Source organism: Aristolochia californica, unplaced genomic scaffold (genome assembly GCF_029961685.1).
Source record: "Aristolochia californica isolate CCGP_79_NKW_82.1479 unplaced genomic scaffold, dmAriCali1.0.hap1 SCAF_14, whole genome shotgun sequence".
Taxonomy (NCBI): domain Eukaryota; kingdom Viridiplantae; phylum Streptophyta; class Magnoliopsida; order Piperales; family Aristolochiaceae; genus Aristolochia; species Aristolochia californica.
Window position 1 is genome coordinate 1,080,561 of NW_027181815.1, and position 24,586 is coordinate 1,105,146.

At 40.2% G+C, this 24,586-nt stretch overlaps 2 protein-coding genes across 2 annotated transcripts; one reads left to right on the forward strand and one right to left on the reverse strand.

Moving 5' to 3' along the window:
- Window positions 1-2,617: 2,617 nt before the first annotated feature.
- LOC137949846 (very-long-chain aldehyde decarbonylase GL1-1) lies at window positions 2,618-6,988 on the forward strand. Its single transcript, XM_068796054.1, has 11 exons — window positions 2,618-3,045; window positions 3,235-3,455; window positions 3,567-3,799; window positions 3,927-4,146; window positions 4,743-4,864; window positions 5,132-5,388; window positions 5,516-5,623; window positions 5,836-6,042; window positions 6,153-6,263; window positions 6,346-6,519; window positions 6,610-6,988. Exons 1-11 carry the CDS (start codon window positions 2,995-2,997, stop codon window positions 6,763-6,765), a joined length of 1,860 nt encoding a protein of 619 aa, XP_068652155.1. The 5' UTR covers window positions 2,618-2,994; the 3' UTR covers window positions 6,766-6,988.
- Window positions 6,989-19,248: 12,260 nt separating this feature from the next.
- LOC137950490 (transcription factor IBH1-like 1) lies at window positions 19,249-21,468 on the reverse strand. The gene has a single exon (XM_068796976.1). The coding sequence runs from the start codon at window positions 20,969-20,971 to the stop codon at window positions 20,414-20,416; it is 558 nt and encodes a 185-aa protein (XP_068653077.1). The 5' UTR covers window positions 20,972-21,468; the 3' UTR covers window positions 19,249-20,413.
- Window positions 21,469-24,586: the final 3,118 nt, after the last annotated feature.

Sequence of the window (24,586 nt, forward strand, 5' to 3'; positions counted from 1 at the left end):
ACCTTGTGAAAATGCTGTTATCTATGCCAAGGATACTTTCATATTCCATGAAATTACTATTAGCGGAGAAGTGATCCAATCTCCCACAGATCCTCAGGCAGTTGAGTAAATTCACTTCTCAACGCATCCATCACACCCAGTACTAGAAGACTGAAGGGAGACTATTTGTTAAAATTCCCCAACAAGAAATCTTCTTATAGACACAGCAAACCAGGGAAGTTTCTTGTTTCCTATGGCTCTCCAGTCTCCGTTGATGAGATCGGGAACCAACGAACTCATCAAACTTGAGCACAGTAAACCTTTTATGCGTAGAGGTGGGTCTTACCTTGCGGCTGACCACACCAGAGAGATGGCCAGGAGAAGCAAACGACCTGGCTAGTGTGGAGATTTATGTGAGAGATTGCACCCTCACTGAGCAATAAAGTGAAACGTGCATGGAGTGGTTGTGAGAGTGGGAGAGGAATGGAAGAAGTGGAACAAAAGGAGAAGGAAATGGCACATGGGAGAGAGATGGGAAGAGCCACCCTCCATATTTTAACAATTAGCTTCCATCTTCATGCAGCATTGCTAGTCAAAACTTATTACTGAAAAAAAAAAAAAGAAAGAAATAAGAAACAAAATAAAGCTTCAAAGGACCAGGTTTTTTTAATTCGTGTTAGGGACTCTTTGTCTTGTTGGTTGATTTACAGAAGAGAAGCCATAGAACCAGCAACAACCTACAAAGTGTGGGAGATCCATCTATCAATACAGCTTGAAGACTTGATTAAGGAAATGCGGTGCATGTAACTTGAATAGTTGGATGGTAGTGGGCAATGAATGGAAATCAGGTAGCTTGAATGATGAAACTACTGACCTGTTCAAATGATCAGTTGGAACTGTAAACCACGAGATCCGTTCTTTTGAACCACTCAAACTTTCTGCATGGAGGATCATCACTGTTAACGTTTCTGACCATGTCTGATCCAACTGCTTCAGAGGTGGCAAAGTCGGTGGCGTAGGTAGGAAACAGGCGAAGTCGGTCTTGTAGTCATATAAGAATTCCGACCGTGTTGGAGTCTCAGGTGATTCGGAGAGGTTTTCTGGTGAAGATGGATGATTTTTGTTATAATGGCGTCTTCTTTGCAGTCTTCTTCATGATCCAAAAAATCTTTTCTGTGGGAATCATAGTTGTTTATCGTGTGCTTCATCGTATCAAGTAATGTTTTGGAAAAAAAGGAGAAGAAATCTTTAATCTAAGCTGAGGGGATCGAATTGTTTTGGTTTCCACCAATTTTTCTTCATTTTATAAAGCATTTCACGTTAGCACTTTCAGAGAATTGACCATGAAAAAGTTGCAGTATTTAGAGCACAGACAAGTATCTCGCCAAGAACACTTGGAAAAACATGAAAGATAAAGCAGTCTGAACTCCCCATAGATGCCCTGGTTTACGCTTGCAAGAACTATGTACACTGCTGCGTCTCCTCTGCAACATTTTACTTCAGAAAACCAGATCAATCTTTAAGTGTCCTGACCTCACAAGAGTAAAAAAAAGAAGAACAGATAATCCCAGCACTAAAGCAGACTGAAATGGATGTATTAACGTCCATGTGACTTAATTAATTACCTCATTTACTGAGTCTTTAAATTTAACTTCAATTAGAGCTCATTTCTAAATGTATTTTCCTTTCGGTTTTCTTCCTCTATTTTCGAACATTTATGTAAAACAGTAGGCAAGAATCAATCATTTTCAAATCAAACTGTCACATGCGACCAATTGTTTTTCTTTTTAAATTGAAGTTTAAGGGTATTAAATATTTACTTATATCCTTTTGGTGATAAAAAATAATAATTTAAAAACTGGGAGGAGGAGTATAAACTGTAAACTGATCTTGGAGGAGCTGTTTTCTGATTTGAGACTGTTCGTAATCCATCTTCAGTTGAGGACCGACCACGCATCAATCACTCAAATGTGTGTCAGTCCATTCTTTACTACTGATAAATAATTTCGTTCTTGACTTGGTGCCGTGAGCCTCTTACGTCCAATAGTCACATCAAAGCATATGTTTGGGAGAAAAACTACGAAAATGCAAGCTTCCTCTCGTCATGGCCCGAATAATTACGAGAAACACTGCAAAAAAACAGAAGGGTTCCTCTCTTCCAGCAGAGGTTTGGTGGAGCAGCAGTTTAGGCTTCTATGGGATTCGGACTGGGTACGTAGGAGTCGATCGACAGGCTGAAGCTCGAAGAAATTTCCCTTTCACTCTCTCTCTCTCTCTCTCTCTCTCTCTCTCTCTCCCTTCTCTGCTGCGGTAGAAAATAATAAGAAGGAGGAGGAGGAGGTCCGTTCGGACGTGGCCAGTATAGGAGCCACGGCGGCGTTTCTCTCCCTGGAAGCCACACCCAACGACTCTCGCTGCTTGTGTCGCTCTCGTTGATTTCAGCGTATATCACTCGGCCCAGCCATCCAGCTGGCAGCTAACGCGTGGGAACGCGATAAATTCATGTAGCTTGATGATGCGATGCAAACTGTTTCAAAGCGTTGAAAAATCAAACAGCATTGATTAGGAGGCTTAACCGATCAGAAGGGAGGGTCGGCTGGGATAGCTATTAAATAGTGGTTCTGGGGTCGGAGAAATGGGAGGAGAGATCAAACAGAGGTTCAACCGTACAGAGATCTTTTAGAAGCTAAAAAGGAGAGAGCCCAACGTTTTCGATACCGGACGGTCATCTAGACGCAGCGGCAACCGTGGGACGCCGCCATTTTCTTCACTTTGCTTGTTGTGTGAGATTGTCCGTCTGTGAGCTGCTCCGGTACCGCTGGGCTTCTTTTTTCGATCTTTTGGGTTTTGTCTATTGGTTTCTCTTTTGAATCGACTGGTTTTGTCCATTGGTCTGCTTTTCATAATATTATATAGAAGAGAGGTAGACCAGCAGTCATCTCAGAATACCAGCGAAGGGACGCCACAGGGAAAGAAAAAAACAGAAAACATCAGTTTTTGTTACGTGGGAGCAACATGGGCGCTCCATTGTCAACCTGGCCATGGGAAAACCTAGGAAGCTTCAAGGCAAAACACATTTCTTTTCTCCTCCTCCTCCTCCTTCTCCTCCTTCTCCTTCTTCTTCTTCTTCTTCTTCTTCTTCTCTTTCTTCTGTTTTTTTTTTCTCTCTTCTGATTGTTTGATTGGTTACGGTTTTTGTTTCTGTGAGAGAAACTGACCCTGTTCCTTTTTCTTTTATTCCCAAAATTGGTTCAGTATTTGCTATATGGCCCGCTTCTTGCCAAGGCTATCTATCCATTTGTGTATGGAGACGGCATGGGAGATACCTGGTGTCTTCATATTCTCATCATATTTGGCCTGAGAGGGCTAGTTCATCAGCTGTGGTGCACTTACAGTAACATGCTGTTCCTCACAAGAAACAGGAGAATTCTTAAGCAAGGTGTAGGTTTTAAGCAGATTGACAGTGAATGGAACTGGTAACAGTTATTGCTTATTGTTTTGTATGTTTCTATTTTTTTTTTTTTATCTTTTTTTGTTAACAGTTGCTCATGGATCTCTATTTGTCCATCTTCTCTCTCCTTGAGCAGGGACAACTTCTTAATTTTGCAAGCACTGATTGCAGCCATAGCCTGTTACACCTTCCCCGTGCTCAGAGATCTCCCCTTGTTGAACTGGAAAGGTTTTGTCCTTGCACTGGCTCTTCACATGGGTGTCTCAGAACCTCTGTATTACTGGTTTCACAAGCGTTTACACACTGGTTACCTTTTCACACATTACCATTCTCTTCACCATTCATCTCCGGTGCCCCAGCCTTTCACTGGTACTCATCCCATCTCTCTATTTTAATATATTTTCTTCTTCTTGAAATCCATTTCAGAGAAATATTTCATTTCAAATCGATATTTTTTAATCCTTCTTTGTCCAATTCGGACTTGTTTATGATGCAGCTGGACATGGGACGCCATTAGAGCACCTCATCTTGAGTGGGGTAACGGCAGTGCCCATACTGGGAGCTTCTTTAATGGGAGTGGGCTCCGTAAGCTTGATCTATTCCTATATTATGATATTTGATTTTCTGAGATGTATGGGGCACAGCAACGTTGAAGTGCTGCCACACGGCCTTTTCAAGACTCTTCCATTCCTCAAGCATCTTCTCTACACGCCTACGTAAGTGATTTGTCTGTCATTCTTTGGCTGCACACTTAAATAACCCATCTGTTATCCCTTCCTTATTATATGTAAAACACATTTTTTTTTGGAAGGAGAGGCCATTCGCAATAATGGGTTACCGGCTGCCTACCCTCTTTCGTAGAGAGGATCTGTCATATTAACTTGATTTAGTAATGGAGAAAGCTGGATCTTTGGCAAATTTATGTAAACCGGAAGATTCAATTCAATCTTCGGGGTTCTGACGCGGTGGCAGGGAGATACGTCTTTCCTTTATTATAGAGCACGATGTAGAGATAACTCCTTTCCAGTGGTTACTCACCAACCGGAGTTGCTAGTGTTTATTGAACTCTGAGAGGCTTCAATTTTCTCAGTCTGGAAATTTCTGGGACCACGATCTTATTGCTTCTGGCTCCCATTTATTTTGAGCAAAATGCTCTTTCTTCCATCTGCAAGAAACCATACTTCTATGTTTTCTCTTTTCCTCTCTCGTCTAAGCTTTTGAACAGTACGTTGCTTTACGTCTTAAATAAACCTTTTTTTTCAGATAGCAAGTGTTCACCAATATCTTTCTTTCTCTGGATATGTTTATGCAGATACCATAGTCTACACCACACGGAGATGAATACAAATTTCTGTCTGTTTATGCCTCTCTTTGACAAGCTAGGCAATACTCTGAATGACAGATCATGGGATCTCCACAAAAAGACAAGTTCAGGTGTGACCCTTATACAAGCACTCTCCACAAGCCAACATAGTTCAGTAGATACAAGAAACACTTTTTTTTTTTTTTTTTTCTGAACAGTTTTAGAGTTTTCGTAGTAATCTTAGTGATCTTATAAACTAAAACCACCATGGTCTGATTATAATGAAAATCAAATAGCAGTTCAGTTGATACAAGAAGCACTTTTTTTTTTCTGAACAGTTTTTAGAGTTTCCGTAGTAATCTTAGTGATCTTATTAACTAAGATTGTCTTCCTTGCAGGTGAAAACGATCGAGTTCCGGACTTTGTGTTTCTTGCCCATATTGTTGATGTGTTCTCGTCCCTGCATGTTCCTTTTGTACTGCGCTCCCTCGGCTCCCTGCCCTTTGCGCCTCGCATCGCTTTCTTCATTATGTGGCCCTTCGCATTTTGCTGCATGTGTATTATGTGGGCTGTATCGAAAACCTTCCTCTGCTATTTTTACATGTTGCGAGGCCGTTATCACCAGACGTGGGTCGTTCCTCGCTACGGATTTCAGGTAGGTCGGATACCCCCAGTTCATCCTGACTATCTTCTTCCTCCTGTTCTCTTTTTCCCCTCTTGTGGGGGAATTTAGTGTAGCGATTGATATCGCTTCTTGACGTCTTGTTGCACTTCCGTGGCAGTACTTCCTACCCTTTGCCAAAGATGGCATCAATAACCAGATCGAACAAGCCATTTTAAGGGCAGATAGATTGGGTGTCAAGATCATCAGCCTCGCGGCATTGAATAAGGTGGGAATCCGTCTGTATCTGTATGCCTTTGCGTGACTTGTAATTACTCCATATGAAGTTTATAGCCAAAGATTATACTAACGGGGATAAGTGTGAGACGGCATTCTTTTTTTCCTATCTCTGGATGTTATTTTTGGAGTTCAAATTGAGTAAAGTTCAGTCAGTTCCAGTAAAAACTTGCTTCAAACTTATTTCTTCTTCTATGAATGCAGAATGAGTCTCTTAATGGAGGTGGGACATTGTTTGTGAAGAAGCATCCAGACTTGAGGGTGCGCGTTGTACATGGGAACACCTTGACAGCAGCCGTCATTCTAAACGAAATTCCAAAGGACTGCAAGGAGGTGTTCCTTACAGGGGCCACATCCAAGTTAGGCCGCGCAATTTCTCTCTACCTTTGCCGCAAGAGAGTTAGAGTTTTGGTAATCGATTCACAATCTTGATTCGGCTTCGCAGTTTGTTTCCAAGAAAAAAAGAAAAAGATCGTGTGTAAGTTTTCCTATAACTAGACGCAATTTGATGATTTATGCAGATGCTGACCCTTTCTACTGAGAGATTCCAAGCAATTCAAAGAGAAGCTCCGCAGGAATTCCAGCAATACCTTGTTCGTGTCACCAAGTACCAAGCTGCACGGGATTGCCAGGTGATAACTTGTAGCTCAAGATTGACAAGTATTATTCTTAAGCTGTTAACCCACTACTACTTGATTTTACTGTTATAATCAGACATGGATTGTGGGTAAGTGGCTTTCTCCAAGAGAACAAAAGTGGGCTCCTCAGGGCACTTGTTTCCACCAATTCGTCGTCCCGCCCATCTTCCCCTTCCGGCGAGATTGCACATACGGGAAACTGGCGGCCATGAGAATGCCCGAAGACGTGGAAGGATTAGGAGCATGCGAGGTAAGTGATTTCTTCATCGCCATTGCTCTTAATTTCCCTTTAAACTTGCTTAAAAGAGGTGATTAATACTTGAATGACAACCTGAATCAGTACACGTTAGAACGAGGAGTAGTACATGCCTGTCACGCCGGCGGTCTTGTTCATTCGCTCGAAGGCTGGAATCACCATGAAGTCGGCGCCCTCGACGTTGATAAGATTGATATAGTTTGGAATGCTGCATTAAAACATGGGTTAAGACCTGTTTAAAGGGATATTATTATCTGTAAACGGGTGTGAAATAAAATCCAATTCCACCAGGCGACAGTTCACCTAGGAGGTTTATTGCTGATTAAAGCACGTAGACAGAGATCAGAACTGAAGGGAGAACCAGAAAAACACAAATGCCATGCTTCCCTTTGTATTTCTAATGCTACTAATGTCCTCATCTTCCCGGTTTTAAATCAATAAAGACAACTATAGATACTTCTTACACGTTTTGTTAAATTCCGAAAGTACTTAGCTTGAAGAACAACAGAAGGGTTGGTCCAGAGTTATGAATATGATCTATTCACCCTCTTTCATTATAACCTTTAGAATTTTATTTTCAAATTCCAAATGTGTGACGAAAATAGAATTTTATTATAACCTTCTCAGTATCGATGTTCTTATGTTTGTATCAGTGTTGTCAAAATCAGACCGGACCAATCGGTTCAACTCAATTGAACTTGAACCAGATCCTTTTTTGGTTCCCACATCAAGTCCCACATTAGGAATATAATTTTTGGCTTAAAACATGAATACCTTCAGTAGGGTTCAATCAGTTTCTTATGAAAAATGGTAATTTTTTTTTACTTAGGTAGTATCAACCAATCGAATACCGACCGATTCCTATATATATACACAAAAAATAAGAAGATGGCCTAATTGAAACCAATATATCAGATCTAACCTGATTGGACTGAAACCAGATTTGAAACTGATTGTTTAGGAGAGGTTGTTGTCACCTAGGAGTGAACACAAACATGATAGTTAATTAATGTCTTTTGTTTTCTTAAAAAAAAATAAAATTAGTATCCAATTCTAACCTTTTTGCACCTTTTTTTTTTTTTTTAAGAATCTTAAAAAAGGTCTTAAAGAGTTCAAAAAGTTGCCAATATTGATATATGATGTTAACAACTTTTTCTTTGTTGTGACATTTTAATACAATACAAATGTGGTCTTGGTCTTGTCCTGCACAATTGGGTGAGTATGTGTGATTGACAAGATATGTTCATTGTAAGATAATTAAAAGGTCAACAACTGTCTTCTTACCTTGATTATTACTAATTTTTTGATAGTTCCTAAATTATGGTCAATCTCTTCGAAAAACTGCTAAGAAAGAGCTATTAGAATTATTTTTTAAAATTTTATTAATTTTTAAAATTATTAGACAACCCCTTTTGTTGTTTTTTTTTTAAATTATAAATAAATATTAATTTAAAAAAATTGACAAAATAATTAAGATATAATATTTTTTGTTTTACCTAATTATATTGACTTCATTAAATCTAACAAGCAACAAATCCATATATTGTCTTAATCAGAGGATATGGCTGTGACTACTGGTCTTATCAACATAAATTTGCCCTCAATGAGTCATAGTGGTGGGTGAGGTTGTCAGTTTAACAATACAAGCAAAGTGCTTAATTAGATTGTCGGTTCAACGAAGATCTTAAGTTTGATTTCCACCAACATTGGAATCATCTTTGATCTTGGTTCTAATAACGTCAACCTTTTTACATTACTATCATTCCACTCTCCACCAATCGAAAGAACACATCGATGTTCTAGGATTTACAGCTTCATTTCCAGTAATTCCCTTGAGCAGTAGTAGATCTTGCATCGTGTCAACTGTAGACAACCCAGAAAAAAAAAGAGTAAAAGAGATCCATGTGATAAATGATATGTTGGATATGCAACCTCAGATAAGAAATAGATCCTCTCCAGCTAACCATTTAATGCAGTTTCAATCCCGCGGAAGATTATCAGACGTTTCGGTTGTTTCCTTCCGAACGACAAAGAAGAAGAGATGCGTCCTCGTCAAAGGTTAATGAAAGAAAATGAAATATTGATCGTTCAGTTGGGATGGTTCCAAATAGCTCTGCATGCTAAACTGCTTCACAAATCCATGCAGTATGGAAAATTCGAGGGCCTACAGGCAATAATAATATTTGAACACCGTATTTTTTTTGTCAGAGAAGGCATGGGAGATGGGACACCGACGACATTTTTTTTAAAGAAGGGGTGTACTGTACTCAAGTGTGTGTCTTCTTCTTTGGCGAATTTTTTGCATGGTGGTAGAAGAGGGAGAGCGGTTGAAAAAGGGAACTCTCCATTGTCCAACTTTGTTTGTTGCCCGTCGTCGATCCTCAGCTGCTGTTGACTCCCCTGCAGTGCTTCTTGATCTCTCTATTCTTCCCAGTCAACGGCGAGATGTTGCCCATCTTGACCATGGATACCACAAACTGCTAGAAGGAGAGGTCGTTGTTCTCTGTGTACAATTTGACCAGCTGCATCGTCTGCTCGCTCTTGGTCAACAATACCTGGTCGAAAGGTATTTTGGGCCTACCTTGTCTTCTTGCCTTTTGCTATGTTGATCTGCCGTTGATGATTACCTCTGGAGAAGTACTTTGTCGGGTTTATGATGCTTGGATTGAGTTATGGGTTGTGATTTGAGAATGTTGTAAACACTCTATGTATTTTTCTCCCTATAATAAAATATCTATAGCAACCTGTGGACGTAGCCAGAGTTGGGTGAACCACGTTAAAAATAATATCTTGTCATATTTGCTTCCTCGTTAAATCTAGTAGTTATTTCTCAACAACTGGTATCAAAGCAAGGGTTTATGATGCTTGGATTGAGTTATGGGTTGTGATTTGAGAGTGTTGTAAATACCCTGTGTATTTTTCTCCCTATAATAAAATATCTGCAGTAACCTGTGGACGTAGCCAGAGTTGGGTGAACCACGTTAAAAATAGTGTCTTGTTATATTTGCTTCCTCGTTAAATCTAGTAGTTATTTCTCAACAACTGGTTTCATAGCAAGGTTGTAGAGAAAGTCAATAACAACCCAAAGATAACCAGATTCGAGTGGGAGCAATGGCCACAGATGAAGGGAAGGTGAAAATTGAAAAGTTCGATGGCCAAGACTTTGGTTTCTGAAAAATACAGATAGAGAATTATCTATATCAGAAAATTTTATATCTACCACTTGAAAGAGTGAAGCAAAAAGCTATGAGGGATGAAGAGTGGAAACTTCTCGACAGAAAAACCTTTGGAGTTATCCGATTAACATTATCCTGAAATATTGATTTCAACATAGTAAAGGAGAAGACCACATCAGGTCTTATGAAGGCTCTCGCCAGTATGTACGAGAAGTCATCGGCCTAAAATAAAGTGCATCTGATGACACATTTGTTCAATTTGCGAATGACAGAAGGAGCATCAATAACTCAACATATCAACGAACTCAATAAAATCACAACTCAGTTGAGTTCAATTGAAATTGAATTTGACGAAAAAGTACATGCATTGATACTTTTGTCTTCCCTACCAGAAAGATAGAATGCCACCGTTACAGCATTGAGTAGCTCGTTAGGAAGCAATAAGTTAAAATTCAATGATCTTCGTGATTTAGTTCTCAGCAAAAAAATCAGAAGAAAAACGTCGGGTGAAGCGTCGACTTCTTCAACATTGTCTACAGAGGTAAGAGAAGACCTAAAGGAAATAGGCGTGGTAGGTCAATCCATCAAGGTAGATCTCAGAATAGAAGGTCTAAATCCAGTGCAACAACGCCGAAGGATCAGGAGGCGAAGGTGGAAGTAAATATTGCTTCCACCACTGGGAATGATAACACATTGCTATGTTCTTTGGAGAGCAAGGAAGGGTCTTGGGTGTTATACTCTGGAGCATTGTTCCACGCTACCTCGTAGAAAGAACTCTTTGAGAAATGTGTGTCCAAAAACCTTGGTAAAGCATATCTCGGTGATGATCAACCTTGTGACATTGTAGGCAAAGGTGTAGTGAAGATTAAGTTGAATGAGTATGTTTGGGAGCTGAAAAATGTCAGGCATATTCCCGACCTGAGAAAGAACTTAGTCTCAGTAGGGCAGTTTGCCAATGAAGGCTACACCACGACTTTCCATGCTGATGATTGGAAGATTTCAAATGGTGCATTGGTGGTTGCATGAGGAAAGAAGAGTGATACTCTTTACATGACAACAAAGACATGTTGTACAATTGCAGTTGCAGCAAGCAACCAAAGTTCCAACCTATGGCACTAGAAACTTGGCCACATGAGTGAGAAAGGAATGAAGATTATGCATTTCATGGGGAAACTATTAGGTTTATAGTCAGTAGAAATTGACATATGCGAGGAATGCATACTAGGTAAGCAGAAGAGAGTTAGCTTTCAGACAAGTGGCCGAACTCTGAAGAAGGAAAGGCTGGAGCTCATTCATTCTGATGTTTGAGGGCCAACAACTATTTCATCCATTGGTGAAAACACTACTTCATGAGATTCATCGATGATCACTCTCGGAAGGTATGGGTTTACTTTCTAAGTCACAAATATGAAGTATTTAATACTTTCAGAAGATGGAAAACCATTGTTGAAAATGAGACAGGTCTTAAGATAAAAAAAAACTTAGGACTGATAATGGGGGTAAATATGAAGATACTAGATTCAAGAAGTTCTGTTATGACCATGAGATCTGAATGGAGAGAACCATACCAGGTATGCTTCAACACAATGGTGTAGCTGAGTGTATCAACATAATTTTGACAGAGAGAGACAGAAGTATGCTTATGCAGTCAGGCCTATCAAAGTAATTTTGGGCAGAAGCAGTCAACACAGTAGCTTATTTGATCAACTGAGGTCCATCAGTTCCACTGGAGTATAGAATACCAGAAGAGGTATGGAGCGGAAAGGAAGTAAAACTCTCAGGTTGTGTGGAGTATGTGCACATCAGTGATCAAGGCAGGAATAAGCTTGATTCCAAGTCCAAGAAATGTACCCACATCGGTTATGGCGATGATGAGTTTGGATACCGCATATGGGAAGATGAAAACAACAAAGTGATGCGTAACAGATATGTGATTTTCAATGAAAAACTGATGTACAAGGACAAACATACTGCAGACGCCAATAACTTAGTAAAAAGTGAGCCAATATACGCAAATGTGGATGGTGTCCCAGATGATTCTATAGCAAGCCCTCAGCCAAAGGAATCTATTGAACAGAATAGTGCACAACAGTCTGACACATCACAGTCTCCTGCTCTAATTTGTATATTGAGAAGGTCTTCTCGACCTCATGTGCTTAACTGGAAATACATGAATTATCTATTGTTGACTGATGGAGGAGAACTTGAATATTATGAAGAGGCATGTCAGACTGAAGATGCTAGCAAGTGAGAGTTTGTTATGAAAGACGAGATGAATTCTCTAATCTCCAACTAGACATGGGAACTAGTTGAGTTACTCATACGGAAGAAGGACCTTCATAACAAAATGGGTGTATCGGGTGAAAGAGGAGCATGATGGCTCTAAGAGATACAAAGTCTGACTAGTTGTCAAAGGATTCCAACAGAAGGAAGGAATTGATTACACCGACATTTTTTCTCCAATTGTGAAGCTCAAGACTATCACAACAGTGTTGAGTATTTTTGCCACTAAAGATCTCTATCTGGAGCAGTTGGATGTGAAAACTGTATTTCTTCACGGAGACTTGGATAAGGAGTTATATATGCATCAACCATAAGGTTTCTCATAAAATGAGAAAGAGAATATGGCGTGCAAACTCAAAAAGAGTTTGTATAGTTTGAAACTGGCCCCAAGATAGTGGTACAAAAAGTTTGACAGTTTCATGCATACGGTTTCCAGAAATGCAATGCCGATCACTGTTGCCACTTCAAAAGGTACAAGTCCAGTTATATCATTTTGCTACTTTAGGTCGATAATATGTTAGTAGTTGGCTTAGATATGGATGAAATCAGAAGTTTGAAGCAGCAATTGTCAAAAGAATTTGACATGAAAGACTTGGGTCCAGCAAAAAAAATTCTCGGAATGCAAATCACAAGCAAATAGGAGTTTTGCAGTTATCTCAAACAGAGTACATCAATCGTGTTTTGCAAAGATTCAACACACCCTTGGACAAACACTTATGCTTATCCAAGGATCAGTCCCCTCAAATGGAAGAATAGAGAGAGTTTATGGATAAGGTTCCCTACACCTCAGCCATTGGTAGTTTGATGTATGCAATGGTCTGTACGAGACCAGATATTGGCCATGCAGTGGGAGCTATTAGCAAGTTTATGTCAAACCTAAAAGAGACCCGCTAAAAAGTAGTAAAGTGGATCTTGAGATATCTACGAGGCACCACAGATAAGTGTTTGTACTTTGGTAAAGGTGAATTGAAAGTACAAGGGTACGTAAATGCAGATTATGCAGGAGAAGTTGATCACCGGAGAAGCACCACTGGTTATGTGTTTACCATGGGCACAACAACTGTTAGTTGGATGTCATAAATACAGAAGATTGTTGCATTATCCACCACTGCCTTCAATAACATAAGCCAGTAAAGAGATGATATGGCTTCTAAGATTGTTAATCGAGCTAGGATTCAAACAAAAGAAGAATGCTTTGTACAATGACAGTCAAAATGTGATACATCTGGCAAAGAATTCTGCATTTCATTCTAGAACCAAACATATTAGACTACATTATCACTTCATTAGATCTCTGTTAGAGGATGAGGTGTTAACACTGAAGAAGATCCAAGGTAACAGAAATCCAATGGATATGCTAACAAAAATGGTAACTATTAATAAATTGAAGCTATGTTCAGCTTCAGTGGGCCTGCAAGAATGATGAGACCAAGAAAGAGTTGCTGCATTGATATGTGTGAAGGTAGATTGATATTAGTCTTCAAGTGGGAGATTATCAGAGAAGGCATGGGTAGTGTCAGAGAAGGCATGGGCGACGGGACATAGGCGACATTTTTTTTATAAAGAAGGCGTGCATTGTATTCAAGTGTGTCTTCTTCTTCAGCGAATTTTTCGCATAGTGACAGAAGAGGGAAAGTGGTTGGGAAAGGGAACTCTCCACTATCCAGCTTTGCTTGCTGCCCGTCGTCGATCCTCAACTGTTGTTGACTCCCCTGCAGTGCTTCTTGATCTCTCTGTTTTTCCCAGTCAACGGCGAGATGTTGCCCATCTTGACCATGGATTCCGCGAACTGCTAGAAGGGGAGGTAGTTGTTCTCTGCGTATAGTTTGACCAACTGCATCGTCTACTTGCTCTTGGTCAACAACACCTGGTCGAAAATGTATTTTTGTCCTACCTTGTCTTCTTGCCTTTTGCTATGTTGATCTGGCGTTGATGATTACCTTTGGATATGTACTTTTTCGGGCTTATGATGCTTGGATTGAGTTATGGGTTGTGATTTGAGAGTGTTGTAAACACCTTATATATTTTCTTCCTATAATAAAATATATGCAACATCCTATGGACGTAGCCAAAGTTGGGTGAACCACGTTAAAAATAGTATTTTGTTATATTTGCTTCCCTGTTAAATCTGATAGTTATTTTTCAACATCTTCTTCTTCTTCTTCATCGTCGTTGTCATCCTCATCTTTTTCTTCTTCTTCGTCTTCTTCTTCTTCTTCTTTTTCTTCTTCTTGGTCTTTGTCTTCGTAAGACTGCAAAGAATACCATTTTTGTGAGTGATAACCTAATTGAATTGAAGGATACTTAAAAACCATTTAATGATTTCTTCAGTAACTCGGAGATGATCACGTGGAACAAATTTGGAAGATCCAAAGAAAATCAGACAACTGCATCCGACCCATTGAAGCTATGCCCATTTTATGAACTTGTAAGCATATTTTGAGAATGGTTTCACATTTGGCTTCATTTTTACTAGAGTTTGATCGCATCTCTGCATAGTTTCCACCTTCTAACCAAGATTCTGCATAAGAATTTAATCATCCTTAACCACGTAAATTTAGATAAAATTATAAAAACCGAAGGTCCTTATTTGTTATCTTGACAGATGTATCAAGCTTCATAAACCTTTAAAAAATTATGTATTTGAAAAAAGATTAAGATTTTTAAGTGTTTAGTTGTTTTAATAAAATAATAACTACATCGAGATTAACCAATTATCCCAGATAATCATGGTCAAGATCAACCTTCTTCTTTTATTTGGGCTTCTTGAACTGGGCTTGATTCTGTAAAACTTCTTGGCTCATCCTTTCTAGCCTACAAGACTGTTCAAAAGCCCATTTTTCTCTTTAGACACGTGTCCACTCGATGACATTTGGATGCCCAAATTGCTTGACACGTTTCGTGAAACTCTGTTGACAGAGATTGTCGTTGCCCCGAAGTCCTAACCGCAAACAGTAACTTTGATCGGTTTCGAAGATTGCCAGATTTTCCGCGGACTTGGAAGAAGAAGAAGAAGAAGAAGAGGTAAAAATGGAGAAGAGAAGCTTGGGAGTACAGAAGAAGACTATCAAACGAAAAAAGAAATTCCTTAAGACGATTGCGGACTATCTCACTTCCGATTCTTACATGTACGCTCCTTTGGTTCCGCATCCCGTCGATCCCTCAATGCCCAAGATCCATTCATCTTCAACTAGTGAGTTTCTCTTTCTTTTTTCCTAGCAATGCTGAATGCTTTTGTTCCTTTTTCGATCTGCCGGTCGTTGCAGTTGTTCCAAAAGGAAAAAAAAATTATATCGATGCGTCAATTAGTGTAAACTATGTTTTCATAAAATTGCTTCAGCCCTAAGAGACCTGTAAATTGTAGCTTCTGCACTTCTAAATTGAAGATTGGATAAAATTAAATTCCAGAGTTGGAAATTTGAAGGTTTAGGCGACACTTCTATACCCGTTCCTTGTACGAGGACGTACTATCGTGGAGTGAGATTTGGCTTCATAGTCGGAATTCTTTATCGAAGTGGAAGAATCCTAGCCAGATAAAAAGAATCAACTACTGTTAGTTAGAAGAAATCAGCGGGTAACATTCCCGTTGGAATAGAAATTAGTACATTGCATGATAAGATCTCTGGCCTATCCTTTGAAAACCAGAACAGAGGCAACAAATTGGAACTTAAAAGTCTGCATGAGAATTGAGAAGCTTTTGTGGTGGATGTGGATAAAGCTTATTAGTTTGTTGAGATAACCTATCTTCCCGGAATGGATCTTTTGCAATTGATTATCCCCAGGAACCATTGGAAACAGTGGGAAATTCATATCCCTTTTGACCAAATTTCATGTTAGAAAATCTTTTTAGTAAAAATAACTACTCTTTGACTTGTTTTATTGGGTTTGTGTCTTCCAATTTTAGATTCTTTTTCACATGTTTCTTATTGGAATTGAGGAATAGATTTATTTTTTTTTCCATTTCCATGGAACAGATAAAAAACATAACTTTTTTTTTGTTTAAATGAAATTTTATTTATGTGTTTTCCTTATAGCTTTCTATTGCCACAATAATGTTAAAGTTATGTTCAAAACCATCATTAAAATGACTAGCTGAGGTTAGCAGAGCTTTTTTAATCATACATCGATGTTGGATCCTTTTTTAACACTCTGATCTTATGCGAAAGTGTTTGTGTTCAGGTCTAACCGAAACTGATTAGCCTAAGTATGTCTCTTCACTAGTAACAAATACATGATTATTCTGATAATTAACAAAACCTCATGGGATTGTTCTAACAAATTACACGCTTATGAGTATAATTATATTGGAAGTCGAAATCCAAGTTAGTCAGAAAGTTGAATTGGATATCTGTGCAGTGCATTCTGACTAGCTTTCCAATTTGAGGCTGAATGATAAAAAGACTGCAGCTTTTTTGTGGCAGCTAAGAAGATTGTGCTGCTTGGCTTATCTGAGAACCACTGACAAGAGGATTACCTGTTTTTGGCTCTTTATTTTAATGAGTTCGTTCTACTCTACCTCTTTAGCTTGCGCAATGTGCTGTTGCCCATGAAGTTGCTTGTCGCTGCAGTTTGAGGTGATGTAACTTTCAAATAACTGTTTTTATTTTCAGGGAAGGAGATGCATTTGACGCAGATACAGAAGCTCTTTAGGAAAACACAGAGCTAATTGTACTTAAAAAGTGGTGTACTAAACTCTCTTATCTTTGTACAACTAAACTGTTTTTAGATATTAAGGATAAATGTCTCTTCATTTAGCTTTGCTTCCTTGTCCTCTAGTACTCAGAGGATGACATGGCCGGACGCTGGACTCCTGCCTTTCGGCCGAAGATCACAATTGATTCAACCCAGCAGCAGCATCGCAGTTGTCTGTAGTTGGTAGAAGTACAGACTACAGGACTGTGCAGCCTACTGTTTCTTTGTTAGATGCGTGCATTTCTTTTCTTTGTTTTTTCCCCAAAGATTTTAACTCCATTTTACTGCTGAAGCAGCCCAGCCACTTAAAATTTCGACAAGCTAGCGGATATTGCGCAGATTACGTGCACTGCTTGTCTGTCTGTCGTACCTCTACTCTCGAGACTGATCTCCTCATATGATTTATCGACTCAACCCATGCCTGTGTTCGATCAGCCCATGTTGGTCCATTTCATGATGGTGTGTTTTACCCGTAGCGTGAAACGGGGCCCCCTAAAGCGTTGTCGGTGGGAGTTCGCCAGTGTTTCGATAGAGGGAGCCCTGATGGGTGTGCAACTACTGTTTATATTAGGGTTTGATGGAAACATGCCCGTGGCATAAGATTGTCATAACTTCCTGTTTCACAACTAATGCGATCATAGTTGTGCTTCGTGTCAAAGAAATGGCCAGGGATTGATGACTAATTGTCAGAAGGAAATCCCACTGATTGGAGAGTCTGATCAATTTTAAGTGCATTGATTTGGGTAAAATCATATTTATCACAGAAAACCCAGATAGTGCAGAACTCTTAGAATCATAATGTGTGGTTTTCATTAAGAAAGACCACATCTAATCAATCATGCCCAGGTTAAGAACTTCTTCTCTTGGTGGAGTTTCAGAAATAATTGCAGTGGTCTATCAGCATGTGATTGGATTGTGGCTGTTCTATGAGACAAAAGCCTGAAGTGTGTCACTTTATATTTGTCATTAATTGAAAAATATGAAGATCAATTTTTTTCAAACTTCTAAGTATAAAACCATATCTCAACCAATGTGCTACCATTCATTATGTCCATCAAATTAACTCGTGGAATTATATTGGTTCCAAAGTTCTCTGATCTGTCGAGAAGAGTTCAAATTGTTTAAAGATAAGGCCTTGGGCAATTACCTTCAGGAAAGGAAAAAAAAAGGTTCATCAATGGCATTGGCTTCAAGATCGGACATGAAGACTATTTCTTTCCTTGTCTGTAGTTGTTTGCTTACTAGATCCTATAAATATTTCTTAAGAGTGCTATTGTTTTTTCTGATTAATATCGCTCTCTTACGAGCAGTCTGGAATACTAACGTGGAGCAACCAAAGAGATGCTCCACGTTGAGGATGACAATCACCATGTGCCTGCATGGATTGGGTCTGCGATTCTCTATTGGCGTTTTGTTGATAGCAGATTGCCATTGTATCTGCTCTCATCACTGACACGAAACCACATGGTCTGTGTACTAAGCTCCATCCTCCCTTGAGAGGTAAGCTCATGACCCCACCATTTCGCTTTGTCTTCCTTGATTCTTGGAAGAGTGTCTCTCATTCCCTAACTGGGCTTCTCGGCCGACCCAAGTAAAACCTTCTGACTGTACTTTTCCTCGTTTCCGAGTTCCCAGTTTTCCCACCATTGACCAAGTGAGAAGAAGAGGGTGTGGCAGTGCTGCTGGTACAGGATTTGTTGCAGCTCTATCGGGTTCCATGGGAAGGTTGTCCTGTTTCCGCCATGGAGGCTTGTAAATGTTGGTTTAATGTTTCCCATTTGCACTAAATGGTGATTATGAGATTGGGTGGGAGTAGATGCGAGCCGACCAACCGACCTTAAACCTCATATAGAACCCAGAGTGAGGACCGAAAGAGATCAATTATGATGCTGAAAGTGAGAGAACAATCATGGGGTTAGACCATATTCTTGGCTTGTCTCTCTATCACCCCTGACTGGGAAGTGAGGAAAAGGCCTTGACACGCTTATTAAGTATTGCAGTCTTTTCCAAGAAGCTTTTGAATTCATTTTTCAGATAAGCACATAAAAGTGTTTGGAAATGGAGATTGTTTAAGAACTTGACATGTATAAGACTATTTCCTCCGCTACTTCTCTTCAACGACAAATTTTCCATGGATGAGAGATAGTTAAGAAGGCTTCTTAGGAGGTGAGCTAAGCACTATCTAATTCAGAAGGCAAAAGAGAAAAATTGAAGCATAGAATTGAATACTGTTGTAAGTTGTAACAGGCCAGTCTCTGAACAATAAACAACAATACAAAAGTATGATAAAGAGAAATGACGCTCGGTTTGGCTTATGAGCCTTAGATTGTTGGAAGCCATTGCTCGCAGCCAATGATGAATGTAGGTAAATTATCTTTTCTCTTGCCGGGAAGATATATTCCTGTAATCCTAGAAATGTTCCAGGTCTTTTGGGCGGAGGATTTCTGGAACAAAAAAATAATTTATGGTTTCGGTTGGAAGGCTGCGGGATAAGGGTCGCTCGTCGTATTGAAGTTTTACAGACTTCAAAACCCGGGTAATTGAAATGAATTACTGGTTGCCAGTTGAGGTCATTTATTTCCATTTGATGCTGGAAAGCCTGGCATCATGCTTCATGGCTTTTAAAACAGTGTTTGAACTGAAGAAGGTAAGAGTTTCACTCTGACCATCTTCATGAGAGGCATTCGCCTCCTGCTCTATCCCATTTGGCAGACATTATATCCATTTATGGCTTTTCTGTAAACAAAATTGTGCTGTTCCTGGAAACTTTGCTGTCCTCCTAGGTGTCCTCGTGATACATTTTGAGCAACCCGTTCTCCGGATTTTGAGCTTTGACAGGAAGAGACTCATAAAAAAATAATAAAAATAGGAATCCCTGAATCGCAACCCGCCTGATCTGCTGTCGTTTAGCTCTTCCCACGACTCAATTTCTGTAGTGACCTAATCAGCTTTAAAAATTTCACGGCATGAAGGTCAGAATGAAGCTAGACGTTCAAGTTTTTCCAAGCAGAGAAGAAAAATTCTTCTTATATATCGGTGGTACCATATTTTCAAAATTTTGCAGGGTTTTGTTTCTCACTTCTGGGAGCTGTCTGGATTCACCCAATCTGACAGGGTGATCTCATGCTCTTGTCACCATCTTCTTACGCATCAGGGGTGATGTACACAGGCCTGAGAATTAGCATTTTCTCTACTAAATCTAGTACAGAACCCCATGCTCATATCTGCTCTAAATTTGGAAAAGACAAAACCCCGGAGACATCACAGACTGCTCCAAGAGGCAGACATTTATGTGCTCCTCTCGAGTTTCAGCGTTGGCTCTTTCCCGGCCGTTGCTTCTTGGGCAGATCCCAACTCGTTTTCTTTGAGCTCTAGTTACTCTTATGGCAAGTTGAATTGATCGAATGTCGTTCTCTGCTACTGCATGCCATTAGCAGAAACTGGACGAGAAAAATAAGATTTTCTTTATTTTTTCCTGATCACTCATGTCTGAGTTAACCGCAAGTCCTCGTAAAAGCCATCAAGGAAAAAATAGATCCAAACAAGGCAAACAAAAAGCTAATTTTAATAATATTTCATCTGTACATGCCTGGGATATACAGCAGCTTCTATTTCTTGCCAGGGCTTCTTTTGAAGGGGTTTCTCACTTGGCAAAGAGGAGGGAAAAAAGAAAAAAAAGGAAAAGGCCAAAAGGGAGAGAAAAGGAGAAATGAACAAAATGCTAATGCTCGATAATCTTACTCGTTACTCGGTTGCTCCAATGCATTGGCCAGATAGCGCATTACATCGACCTGAGCCCTCAGGTAGAGAACGTAATCAACGGTTTCTTCCATCAAAGAGAGCTCATCCATGTACTGTCCCCCTGGTACAAGCGCTTTCAGTATTTGGGTCCTCCTCTTTTGCAACCTCATAGCGAGGGTGGTGGCTCGAACAGTACTCTTGGGTTCACTCTTTCTCATCCTGCGCATCAAGCAGCTTCTCTTCAAGATGCTCCGGCTCTTCATTTGCTTGCAGATGAGAGGAGAAAGCGGTGGGTTTGTGAGCCTCTGGAATTCGTTACCCAGTATGTTTCTCACAAAGGTCTTGCTGGGTTCTTGTTTGGAGAGGTTGGTGATGAGTGCTCGGCTCCATTTGACTCCTCCATCTCTGGTCGCGGCCAAGGCAACATCCGATGATAGCTTGATGGCTCGTTTCCTTTCCAGAAGACTCATGCTCTTGGACGGAATACCACTTTGTTGAAGACCCAGCAAGAGCTTCCTCAGGAAATCTCTCTTGAAGGAGTTTGAGACTTGCATTGCTGCAGATGAGAGGAATATAAAAAAGACAGCCGGCGGAGAAAACTCGTGATCCGCAGGAAACAGCTTCAAGGAGAAGACTTGTGATTTGAAATGAGATCAATCCCAGCGGCTTCAAAAGCAAGAACTTGACAGGTTGATTTTGTAGAAATGAGAAGCTAGGGGAAGGAAAAAAAGTTTGTGATATGACATGGGAATTGCTCCAGGGGATCAGATAAAGGAGTTTTGGGTGGTCTAATATTCAGGAAAGAAAGCTGTCAACCCAAGAAGAAGCGGAAAGGAAGGCCTTAAGCTCCAAACCGGCGTTGATCGGAAGCATATAATATGGATGAAGTATGATTTGAAAAGAGGAGTTTTATAAGTTCCTCCGGTGGGACGGAAGGAGGAAGAGTGAATGACATGTACCTGGCAAGGTGGTCTGCTGGAGGCAGAATAATCGAAATAAGAGAAAACTGTAGGAGATAAAAGTACAAGAAGAGAGTAGGGTTGCAGGGAAGGGAGGCGTTCGAAGGACCTACAAAGTTTTAGATGCCTTGAAAAGGGGAAAAAAAAAGGAGAGTTAAAAATCACAGAGATTTGCGCTGGAAGCCAATTTATTTGCTCAAAGTAGAGGGCTGCGGGGCCTGCAGTGAACAGACACATCACATGCATGCACATGCAGGCCCTGGTCCACCACCATACCTTGTAAAAACAGATGCACATTAAGGAGCTAGCAAATGAAAGAAATCGAATGCTTGTGCAACCTAGGAAACGAGTGTTTGCTTTTTTGTCTATTATGAAAAAGGTACAGATTCTATTTGCTTTTCTGTTTCCTATCCTTTTTTCTAGTTGGTTTTTTTATTTTACTGATCGATCTAGTAGCTCTGCAGGAATTAATTGATGTTACTCCGAGCCTTATCCAGGTCGAGACACGGCCCGTCATCTTCCATTGCTGCAATTTCTTCTCCCAAAACTTCAAAAACCATCATCGAAATTGAAAACCCTGTTACGGTGAAAGCAAGAAAGACTTTTTTTTTTTTTTTTGTTTTTCCCGGTGTTTCACAGATAAATTGATACGAAACATGGCCAGAGGCTGGAGGCTGCAGATAAAAAAAAGGCAAGGGTTTCCTAGTTGTTATCAAAGCTGCAGATGATTGAAAAGGCAGATTGGCAGGATCCGGAAAACATGGCAATATTAAATGGGACCTACCCAAAAAGAATTCTGGGGGTTGGGTTTGCGAAATCTCACATGGTCTCCACATGGGGTTTTTAATCACTTGGACTTTCACAAGCGGTTGCCTTCCCACTTTGCCCGCTTCCTCCTCCCCTTTCTTCCTCGTTCAATCCAAAGTACAGAAGCTACAGAGACATCTACCTCACCTGCTCTCCCTCTCCGGATATTCAAACCAAATATCTCCTCCCCTCCCGACCTGGGCCCCTTCTTTTAATGTTAGACAAAAGACTTTTTAATCATCAAATACTGGAACTGTTCTTAGCAGAATTCAGTTTCCAAGTCATTTGATTTTTACTCTGTAAAAAAGAGTAGTGGAGAGCAACTTTGGTTGTGTGGATGACTAATGGATCCGGCTGCCTGTGTACTTTGGGGAATGAGTCTGTGGCCCTCATTCTTTCGCCCGCAGCTTTCCTTCAACAGCGATTATGAAATCAAGAGTGCAGACGCGCGTGCTCCCCTCCCTGCCCTACCATTACACCCCAATTCTACTGTTACCACTCTATCTGCCAACTTTGGGTTTGTCTTCAACCTCCAACAAAACAGAAAATGAGAATTTGACTATTATTATTGGCTTCTTTACCAACAATCTCATGGGAAAGTCGAGGATAGTATATGGCAATGGGTGTGCACCATTGGAGTCCTACATCGGTTGGGTGCTTAGGCACCAAAGCATGCACATGTGTGGCATGTGTGTGCATGTGTTTCCACATGTGTGTGTGTGTGTGCATTGCCAAACCCCACTCGGCTTGGGCACACATGCAGACACATGGATGGGCTCCCCATGTCTCTACAAAGCTGTACAGCTCTCCACCCATGAATGATGAGAGGAGAGTGCACCTTTGTCTCAGTAGTGATCAATACTTAAGCACTTTGGCTTGGTATTGATTTAATTTGTTTGAGGATTAAGCAAAGGAAAAGACTGGAATAATGGTAAGATAACAGGGTAGTGGGGCTTGAAGGGTTAGGTTTAGTTTCACTCTAGTTTAACTTCCTTACCTTCTTTTGTTGTCTAATTAGCTTTCCAGCCAATATCTATTTGATTACTGTTATCTTCTCCTTAAAACAAGGGATGAATCGAAGCATTATTTGCTAAACTTTGTCTTCGTCTCCTAATCTAAGCAGTACAGTGTCCTTGAGATGAGGAGACAAAGCATGTTGGAGAAAGAGAGTCATGTTCCACCAAGGAATTTTATACCCACTAAAATCAAGGGAGGCGTTTAATAAAATCTTGGATTTGAACTTCTGTTCACAGATTTTCATCAGATTCTTCACTATCCAGAGTATCATTCCAGAGAGACACTTGGTCAAAGACGATGAAACAATCAGAAATATACCAGGGAAAGAGCTCTAAACACTTTCCTTGAATTCAAACAATGATGAGGCTCATTGTATCGTAAAATTTTGGTACATATTATAAGCCTAGATTGATGGCAATGGGTAACAACTGGACTGTTTTAACAAGTTTTTATGAGAAGAATAATGGAGTGAGAAGGGAAGGGGGGGAGAGATTTGCGGAGAGAGTTGGTCCACCTAGGGTGGGGAAGGAGACTGTGCATCAAAGAGCAGACAGTAGGAGTCTTTTTTGGGAGGAAAAGAGGACAGGGAAGAGTGGATCATGGAGGGATTGGGTAACCACGTGAATGTCTCGATCTCTCGTGTACAGCATTGAATGGGGTGCACGTGTAGAGAAATGGTGGGTGGAGGGGGTTAAATGAGCCCTGGTTTGGAGATTGGACAGGAGGGAACATCATGTGTTTGTGGAAGAGATCACCAGTTTTCTCCTCTTCTCTTCCCCCAGGCGACGCAATTTAACCAACCCTTTCTCTCTTTGCATTATTGGACTCTCGGAGAAGATGAAAATAAAAATTAATACAGGGAAGAGAACGAACAGATTAATGGGTTTTTTTGGTGAACCTCCGGGACCATATATGTTGCCTATGGTAGATTACTGCTGAGGTGACTCTCTACCAGAGCAGGCCCTCGGGTTTTCATTTGGTCCCATGTGAATGAAGTTTTATTTAATACAGTAAAACTCAGCCGACATTCTGCTTCAGTTTTCAGTTTTCTTTGTTGGAGAGCAGAAGATGGGACTGTAGTAAATTTTGACAAAACTAAATGGCAGTATTTGCCTGAAAGGTTTCCAAACAAAAAAGTCTATCCAAAATTCACTAAGCAGAAGTTACAAGTTTCTCTAATCCGAGGTCAATGTAGTAATATTTTCAGCAATTTTTTTCTGTGCATGAGCCTTCTTTGTGGTTTTCATGTATAGTTTTGTTTTTTTTGTGTTTTTGCTTTACAAATCCATTCTTTCGAAGCACAAGGAGCTGAGATTCGACCTTGTTGAACCCGACCAAGACTATCTAACCCATGTTCTGATTTGGGAGTGAGACCCAATTAACATG